Consider the following 9,771-nt stretch of genomic DNA (forward strand, 5'->3'; position numbering starts at 1 on the left):
AGACCGTTTCATAATCATTCACAGTCTATTTATTGCCAGGACTCCCAGCTATAAATTTGAGGCCGTGATGCACGTGGCTGATTGAACCTCTCACAAGCCCTTTTCTTTTTTTTTTTTTTTTTTTATGCTCACATTTCACCATTTGAACACAACTCAGCTGCGGTTCTTATTTTTCAACCCCCCCCCCCCCCCAGTCTCTTCGACTGGGTTAACAAGAAATCATTTCACAGCTCCCGCCTTGGTCAATATGAAGCTTTCACACTGAGAAATTTCAAATGAATGGCGGCATGAGTGCACCACAATAGGATTCCAACACTACACAGTGAGTCTGGTGCTATCGGGGCCCCTGGGGGCTCCGGGACAGAAGGGAGGTCAGTGTGTTACTGTTCTGCCTCCATGGTTCTGAATAGGCTGGACAGAAGAACACACAAATGAATAGTGACTGACAGTGCGTGTGTGTGTGTATACATATATGTATACATATATATATATATATATATATACGTAATACGAAAGATGAACTCAACATTATTTGGTGATGATTGACGCAATATGATATAATGGGCCGACGTGTGTCAGTCGTTTCATCTGCTGCAACTTAAGGTGACTCTTCCACTGTGGCTTGCTATCGTCCCCGCAGGTGGCCAGGATGTTTCCATACTGCCCCCTGCTGCTGTGGATGTGTGTCTTCCGGCTGCTGGCCCCCTCTGCCGCCCTGCCGTTCGAGCAGAAGGGCTTCTGGGATTTTGCCATGGACAGTATGGACAGTATGGAGCGCAGTGGGTTCATGACGATGATGAGGGACGGCGAGGAAGGCTCGGCCATGGAGGAGACCCTGACCCCGGGCATGCCCACGTGCCCCTTCGGCTGCCACTGTCGCCTCAGGGTGGTGCAGTGTTCTGACCTCGGTGAGTGAGATGGCCTGAGTGTGTGTGTGTGTGTGTGTGTGTGTGTGTGTGTGTGTGTGTGTGTGTGTGTGTGAAGACACAAACAGGATGAGATAGTCTGACCTGGCTGAGCCTCGCATGCCTCCACAATTCCCCCCTTTGGAGTTGGATGGGAGGGCAAATCTCTTCCTCTGGGGTACTTCCAGTCTATTATGACAAGGAAATGCACGTCTGTGAGGGATTTTCTGTTCCAGACTCTGGAGATATTGGGTCTACAAAAAAATAAAGAAGATGGCCTGAGCCAAGGGGAGGAGGAGAAGGCACAGAGAGCAACAAGCACTCCAGAAAAAGGCCAGGACACTTTTGTTTTCGGCCCAAATAAAAACAACTAATTAATTTGGAATATTTAAAAGGCACCGTAGTTCTCAAAATTCATTTGACCTGACCCTTTGTGATGTCACAAAGGGTCCCCCCCCCCAGTCCCCTCCTTTCAGATGACTGATGACACCTGATGGGGGTCTACAATAAACTGTGAACAATACTGAAGGTCCAACAAAGCATCAGTTTCAGCAGGGAACAATAAAACCTTCTTTGTGGGAGGCTTTTAAACAAAGGGCGAAACATGCAGCGTATTGAAGATCGAAGGTATTTTTGAAGGTTCATTTTGAAAGGCTACACAGAAGAAATACGCAGAAAATAAGTTAACAGATAACAACACACACAACAGGTTTCGTTCTGCCAACGTATTGAGAGGTTTCACAAGACGTAGCTCTCAAAAGTTGAAAGTATCCCGAAAAAGAAGAAAGGCTGCATTTGGAGGAGGCGAGATGCTTCTGATCTCCTCGGGGATCTTCAGGATTTTCTGCTCCGTGTTGTTTTTGGGACAGGATGTTGGGAGCCAGAACGGGAGGCAAGGTTCAGTCCAGTGCTTTTGGCCTTTTGTGTGATGGGCAACCTGGAAGAGCATGAAAGAGAAATTTAAATAGCGTCCGTGGACGACAAGCCGCTGTTTTGTGTTTGAACGAGATGCCAGGGCTGCAGGACGAGTCCCACTGAGGGAACCGGTCCGGAGGGAGGAGAACCGGGAGCTTTCCTTGACTGGAATCACACGTGTCTGTGAGTGTGTGTGTGTGTGTGTCTGAGTGTGTGTTGACAGAGCCTCCCTTGCGTCCTACACCAAAGGCTCTGTGGTTGTAAAGATTCCTCGCACCTAATAAGCCGTCTGTGTTTAGACAAAATGGTTTTGTCGAGTCATCGTTTTATGAGCTCCATATATACTTGCTACCCCCCCGACCACCCCACCCTGCCCCCCCCAAGTGCCCACCCGCCCACCTCGGGTTCTCTGTGCGGCGGATAAATGTGGAAGCGTGTAATTTCCCTGACATGTCAAGTGCTTATTTGGAGCGGATGTATTTTGGCGGTGCCGTCTGACTCCTTCGCAGCGCTCATCCCGGCAATGTTCTGGGAATATTTGTGAAGCAGTAACAGGTCCGGGGTCGCTGGAGGTGCCGGCCCGGTCACCCTGTGGTCTGAGCCCTGAGATCTGCGGCCGATACCGCTGAGGCACTGAGGTTTGGGGGGGGGTTCCCAGACATATTTGAAAGTTTCCAGCTGGCATGTTGGAACCTGCAGGTGTTGGCTGGAAGGTCAATATTTCCTCATGGAAGAATCCACCTGGGGGAAACATTTGAAGATTTTTTTATATGATATCATGGAGCTTTTGTCTTTTCTTCCCCGCAGGGTGAAAGTCCTTTTTTTTTTTCTGTGCGCCCCCCCCATTTGATCCTATGAAGGGCGTGGCCTAATCTAAAGTAAACCGAGGACACGGACGGCTGCGGGCAGGATGCCGGCCCTTGATGTGGTCTGCGGGCCCAGCTGGATCCCAGTGGGACAGCTGGCTCTCTGGGGCCAGCGCCGCCCGGTGGTTGCATCATGACCGTGGTCCAGAAGAACTCGGGCGCCGGTCGGGAGCAGCTTGTTGTGGCTTGTCGACTGAAGTTGGGTCCAACACAGCTGACGACGTGGCTCCTCCACTGCGGTTCCCCTAATGATCAGTCCTCGTGTCCTGAGTCACTTTCCAGGGAGAAGGTCTCCTGTGGGCCAATGCGTCAGGTGGCTTTCCCAACGTGTGACCCAGTTAAGGTCCTGGGGCGAGTCGAACTGGAGTAAAAGTTGACTTACAAGGCCTTTTAGACACAATTTAGACCAAATTAAAACCACACCAAAGTGTGCAACGTGCCAGTTTGCATTTAATCCAGCTAGCAAGCTAGATAACCCGCTCCTAACTAAGGCCACACACATTGCGGGCCGTGTCTGGTTCATGTGCCGCGGATGGTCGACTAAACCGTCAAGCGTTGGTTTCAAAAACTCTCGACAAATCCAGTAAGTGCAAGGTCTGGGACAACACCACCCATGTTGGGTGTAGCGCAGCACAAATGAAGCGAATTCCACTCAAGCCTACGGCACCGAAGTACACAAACAGAAGTACGAAATTTGGGGCACGAGCAACAGCATGCCAAGGTTGGGTTTCTGGAGTTTGGAGACTTTTCTTCCTCTTCCTCTTCCTCTTCCTCTTCCTCTTCCTGTCTGAGGGGGCTGAATACTGAAACTCAGCAGGCACTTGGTTCAGACCAGCTGAAAATAATCATTTATTTATATATATATATATATATATATATATGTATATATCACTTTAACAGGCATCAAAACATGTTGGGACTCACAGTCATACAACAGCAGAAAGGTTTGATGTTTTACACATTAGGGCAAAACAGCTTGAGCCTATGTTGGGTTTTTTTTCTCTTGCTGTGTGAGTCTGTCTGGTTTCATCCTTCTCCCTTTTGATTTCGAGTGAGATTTTTTTCACTCGCTGTATTAAGTCGCATCCACTCTGGCTTCTGTCGAATGGAAAGCAGATGAAAAACATCTGGCGTCCCCATCTGGTGTCGGGGGACTTACATTTAGCGTGTCTCTGAGTGAGAGAGGGAGAGAGGGAGAGAGAGAGTGCTCGCGTGTGTGTGTGTGTGTGTGTGTGTGTGTGTGTGTGCGTGTGTGTGTGTGTGTGTGTGCCGGGTGACAGCGACAGAGCAGGCAATAAGACATCTTCTGTATGACCTCCATGCTCGTGTCTATGTCTACCTCAAGCATGAAATAACAGAGGAAGAGGCCCAATGTGCTCATTAGTCATCGTGTGGAAGAACTTTTAAGGTCCGACAGACGTTTTAAAATACACGCTGACTATTTATTTTCCAGGGCCTGCGTCTAAGATGTCCCGAAAGCTGGGCAGTGTTGGTTCCCACTCACCTCCCGCCTCCCTGAAAATCTATTTTTCAGCTAGGATTTGTTTCTATTGGTGGTGTCCCCAGGTCTGAACGAGGTGCCAAAGAACATTCCTCCAGACACCAAGTTCCTGGACCTGCAGAACAACCACATCACAGAGCTCAAGGAGAACGACTTCAAGGGCCTCACCAACCTATATGTAAGACACTGACGCTGACCCTTTCTTTGGCCCGGATGGCACAGCCCATCAGCTTCGTTGTTCATTGTGATGAAAACAGGAAGTGGCTGTGAGCAGAGATGCTGCTACAGAGATTCATATTTGAAAATGCGGTGGCTAACCCGCACCTGAAACATGATTAATGGGGCTTATCTAATCTGCTGCCCTATTCCAAACATTCGGTGCGGACCGTTTCACAGATGGATACGCAGAATTTCACCAAATAGACATACTAGATATATACCGAAGTTCCATCCTCATGTTGCATGTGTGAAGCTGACAAAGTCTTCTCACATTCATTAGACCAGCACCTCGTCTCAGATCGGCTTGAACGGGTGAAGTATTATTCTGACCGTCGGCTTCCTCTGAGATTCATGGCTTAATTTCCTCTTTATTTCGCCCTCCGCTCTCTCTCAGAGCTCTAATTGTGTTAAGTCTGAAGCCTGCCACCAAATGGGACAATTCAAGCCCCACATCCCCGCCTCTTGGAGCAGAACAGGTTTGAAGTGCATTCAAAGCAGAGCTCACCAAGAGCAATATTAAGTCTGGCAGTGCAGAGAATACCTCAGATGGAAACCCTATTCAATAACGTTTCTATTAAGGTCTGTTTACCCACGTCGGTCCACATTGGCCTCCCTCTGCCTCTGCCAGGCGGCCCAGGTGGACACACGGTCTGCTGGATAATGGACTGTGGTGGATTGTTGTTGGATCTGTTTTAATTCAAACATTTGAAGCAGGGGGAAGACACTGAACTACACAGAACTAATGTGCTTTCTGCTGTCTGCGTTGTCACTTCTGGGTTGTGTCCTTCACCTGTCTGGCTTCATTGGTATTTTTGGTCCTTTTTCAGTGCCTTCATGTTAAATTGTGCTTCTCTGCTTGCTGCCTCTGTTCAGGGTCTGTCTCTGAGGAATAACTACATCTCCAAAGTCCACCCCAGAGCATTTTTGCCCCTGAAGAACATGCAGAAACTGTATTTCTCCAAAAATTACCTGACGAGCGTCCCGAAGAACCTGCCTGCCTCTTTGGTTGAGCTGAGGATCCATGAGAACCGCATCAGGAAAGTGGCAGCTGGCACCTTCTCTGGGCTGGGCACCATGAATTGCATAGGTCAGTCTCTAACAATGGATTAGGAAGGTAAATATAAATAGCGACCTTGACTAACAGCCAGAAACATTTCTTTCTTTTTTATAGAAATGGGAGCGAACCCCCTTCATAACAGCGGCTTTGAGCCTGGAGCCTTCAAGGGACTGAAACTGAATTTTCTGCGCATATCAGAGGCCAGACTGACCGGTGTGCCGAAAGGTAATAACTCACTGTGTGGTTGTGAGTATATAAATGTGTTTATTTCCCCTCAAATGTCCACATTTTTCTAAATTGACAGCTGTGCTCCATCTCTCTTGGAATGAGTTGGTTAGCAGTAGGCTAAGCTATACAGTAGGTCTTTTTGACGAGGGTCTCCTTAGAATGACTTGAATTCTCCTCCTGAAATCACTGATGTTGTAAAACAAAATCTCCCAACTAACTCCCAATGGCTTTGTGTCTGTAAGATCTTCCAGACAGCCTGAATGAGCTTCACCTCGACCACAACGAGATCCAAGCTGTGGAACTGGAGGACCTGAGCCGCTACAAGAACCTCAACAGGTAGCGTAGCGTTGTTATTTTCTGTGTGTCAGGATGAGTGACTTTATCCTGAGGGCTCTCCTTGTCGGAGGGTGTCAGTTTGTGAAGCCACAGTCTCTCTTCCAGATGCCCTCCATTGTGTCTTCCTTCAATGTGAACGTACCAACCATTCTACACAAGCTTCGCGCTAATCGGTAGCGGCTGGACTTGAGGGTGCTCGTCCTCCTCCTGAGCAGCTGGCAGCAGTTGCCTTAATGTTTTCATCACAACTGAATCAAAGTCAATTGATTATGGAGTCTGCAAACAACCTAAGATGCCTCCCGTTGATTAGCAGGGTGTGGGATTTCAAAATCTCTGGAGCGGGACGTCTTCCCCTGCAAACATATACTGAGATAGCAAACGCAGCGGCTCTTGCTCGCTGCTCCACCAATGATATGCCATACTGCCGATATTCATCCTTATCTTATACCACCTGAAACCAGAGGTGGTCTTGCCAGTGGCGGTGATGGTTGCGATGAAAACTCACAAGTGCTTAACATTGTGAAAACAGAATATTTCAAAGTAAAAGCGACTCAACGACACTCAATCAGATGATCTTTCTTCTCAATATTTTACTCTCAGTGGCAAACAGACAACGGAAAAACAAAGCCCGACTCTGAAAAGATTCATCCAGTGGCACTGTTCTCCGGCTTCTTGTCCAACATGTCCACAGTTTTGACAGCAGGACTTGGGCTTGTTTCCTTTCCTTCAACAATTCTGGCCAGTGTGAACGTTTAGCTTGTGGTGGCCTGATTTTTTTCCCCCCTCTTCTGTGCTCCCAGGCTGGGACTTGGTTTCAATCACATCCGCAACATTGAGAACGGCAGCCTGTCCTACCTGCCAAGGCTGAGAGAGCTGCACCTGGACAACAACCGCCTCACTCGGGTTCCTGCAGGCCTCCCAGACATGAAATACCTTCAGGTGGGTCACACACACACACACACACACACACACACACACACACACACACGTGGATTAGCTTAGAGTAGATTGAACAAAAAAAAAACAAAACGTTATTGATTCCTTTTCGATACTTTTTATTTTTGAAGGGAAATTGAGTTTTCAGCAGCGTACATATGAAACAGGCACACACCGGAATGAAAAGGGTGCATATACAGAGGCAGCCGAGATAATGTATCCACACATCAGGAAAAGGAAAACTTGCAGAAATATTTCAATACCAAATTTATTCAGACGTCAGAAGATTAATGCAGGTGACCTTTGGCCTGTAATAGTGACAAGAGGTGCTCAAAGTGGTCAACGTTTGTTACCACAACACCTATTGATGCTACTTTCAATTTGGGAAAAACATTGCACAACACTGCACAGTGTTCGTAATTTGATCAAATTTCCAAAGACGTGTCTGTGTATAGAAGTAGTTATACAAATGGAATAATAATATTTATGGGATTTTTTCTTTTCCTGATGTGTGTATACATTATTCTGGCTGACTGTAAATATAACTCTGTGTGTGTGTGTGTGTGTGTGTGTTTGTGTACATAAATACACATACTTGCGCAGAAAGCATAAAAAGTAAAAATAATAAATAAAGACACATGTTGGGTGTATGCATTAGTGTGTTTATGTTGTAACGTTTCTGCTACTTCATGCTCCTATTGACTTCTTCCGTCCGCACTTCCTGCCCCGCAGGTGGTCTATCTCCATTCCAACTACATCGACCACGTGACCGTGAATGACTTCTGCCCTCGTGGCTTTGGGATGAAGCGGGCGTTCTACCACGGCATCAGCCTGTATGGCAACCCCATCAACTACTGGGAGGTGCAGCCCGCCACCTTCCGCTGTGTCAGCGACCGGCTCGCCATCCAGTTTGGCAATTACAAAAAGTGAAGAGCATGTTCATGCTCTTAAAAGATGGAGTGCAAGAGAAGGAGGAGGAGGGAATAATTTAAATGATTAAATTTATATATAAAAAAAACAAACCCCAGAGAGGGAGGAGACAGGGTTGACATTTGATTAATAACTATCAGAGAGCTGTGCTGATGATAAGCAATAAGTTTAATTTCCTTTCAAAACACCCCGTTGCAAAGCTTGAACTGAGTGAACGTGCTTGCCATATTTCATTTCAGATTTTTTTTTTTTTTTTTCAAAGAAATAAAGGATTTAGAAAGTTTAATCCAGCTAAAAAGACACGGCTGCCTTCGAGAATGTTTCCCCGGCCAAACTTTATCGCGAAACGAGCGCTGAAAAATTGTGAAGCGTTTCATTCAATATTTTATTTTTTACAAAATAGTGATTGTTGTTTTAGAGGTCTTTTGTTTTTAATTCATCTTTAAATATCCAGAGTACAATAAAATTGAGAAAGCAATGCATTGTCGGTGATAAAAGGTGCTCTATGTATCTTTCTAAAGTGTGTCGACTTGGTACATATTTGGTGATGTTTTTCAATCTGACGCTGAACTCTGAGACCAAATCAAACTTTGTAAAAGTGATATATATATACATATACATATATGTACATGTACATGCACACAGATGTTTTGGGCTATTTTATGTAAGAAGGGTATTGCACATAAATTCCAAAATACTTCTGTAAATACCAGAGCAGTTACACGATCAAAAAACAAAACAAAAACAAAGATCCTATTTCCCTACATCAGTGTTTCAAATGTTTTTTTTTTTTTTTTTTTATCATGATGCACCAACCTTCCTGTGTAAGGAATCTATTCTGTGCCTTTTCACTTTTCCTGCAATGTATGTATGATATTTTTTATGCAGTATTCCCGTGATGGTACGCTAAGCTAGTGGGGGCTTTACCTCCGGTTAGGGTGAACACACGTCCGCTGACTTTGCTTTGCAACAGTGAAGTTCGTGTGTTTATGTAGTGCTACAAAAGAAATAGTAGTTAATGCATTGTTTTGCACAGTTGTTGTTGTTTTTTTTTTCTTTTTAATTTTCCTGTTACGCTTAATCTTCTCCAGTCTTATTGGAGGTTTAGCCTGTTTATGGTGGTAGTGCTGTGTGGAACTTCTCTGTCCATCAATACTCCTATCCTGTCTCCGCTCTGTAACCCGACAAGCTACTGCTGCATGTGAATAAAGACATTTTAGCCTCCTGCATACATAAAAGCCAGACAATAGCTGATGCCCCCTGTGTTGGATACGGTGTGAGAAATAAAGAAGAAATGTCACTTTGTGTAGAGAGATTTTGAGTGCACACCATGGTTCACGGTGGAAGACATGCTGAAGAACACACGCTGCACACTGGAAGCTTCCTGCTGTGCTGCAGGAGGGATTCTGCACAGTCTGGAAAGGTAAAGGGAGATGTTCACAAATGTCTTGTACATAGCGCGTCTTTCACATTTGCCTCAACACCGAGCTTCCCAATGATAAGCAAGCAAGTGGCTAAAAACATGATGCAAGATTTAAAATACCATACCATACCATAACAGTCTCAGAAAAGAGGACCAGACTTCCCTGGCTACCCAGTCACCTCCTCCAGCTCATCTGGTGGGACCCCAGAGCATTCCCAGGCCAGCCCTCCAGCATGTCCTGGGTCTTCCTTGGGGCCTCCTCCCGGTGGGACATGCCCGGAGGAGCGGTGGCTCTCCTCCAAACTCCTCCCGGGTGACTGAGTTCTGAGTTCGCCCTGTCCCTAAGGGTGCGCCCGGCCGCCCTATGGAGCAAACTCATTTCGGCCGCTTGTATCCGCGGCCTTGTTCTGTCGGTCACTACCCAAAGCTCGTGACCATAGGTGAGGGTGGGAACG

The 9,771-nt window shown here is 46.5% G+C and overlaps 1 protein-coding gene across 3 annotated transcripts in view; it reads left to right on the forward strand.

Annotated features, from left to right (window-relative positions):
• Positions 1-9,193, forward strand: part of bgnb (biglycan b) — a 15,953-nt gene extending 6,760 nt beyond the window's left edge. For all 3 annotated transcript variants that reach the window (XM_076014056.1, XM_076014055.1, XM_076014053.1), the window contains 7 exons: positions 641-908; positions 4,253-4,365; positions 5,280-5,493; positions 5,578-5,688; positions 5,934-6,027; positions 6,828-6,966; positions 7,696-9,193. In XM_076014056.1, coding sequence (XP_075870171.1) covers positions 650-908; positions 4,253-4,365; positions 5,280-5,493; positions 5,578-5,688; positions 5,934-6,027; positions 6,828-6,966; positions 7,696-7,893 — 1,128 coding nt within the window. In that variant the 5' untranslated portion in view covers positions 641-649 and the 3' untranslated portion in view covers positions 7,894-9,193. The remainder of the gene's footprint in view (positions 1-640; positions 909-4,252; positions 4,366-5,279; positions 5,494-5,577; positions 5,689-5,933; positions 6,028-6,827; positions 6,967-7,695) is intronic.
• The last annotated feature ends 578 nt before the right edge of the window (positions 9,194-9,771 follow it).

The sequence above is a fragment of the Nelusetta ayraudi genome, unplaced genomic scaffold, assembly GCF_046127955.1.
Source record: "Nelusetta ayraudi isolate G7.1 ecotype Tasmania unplaced genomic scaffold, CSIRO-AGI_Nayr_v1 ptg000164l, whole genome shotgun sequence".
Taxonomy (NCBI): Eukaryota; Metazoa; Chordata; class Actinopteri; order Tetraodontiformes; family Monacanthidae; genus Nelusetta; species Nelusetta ayraudi.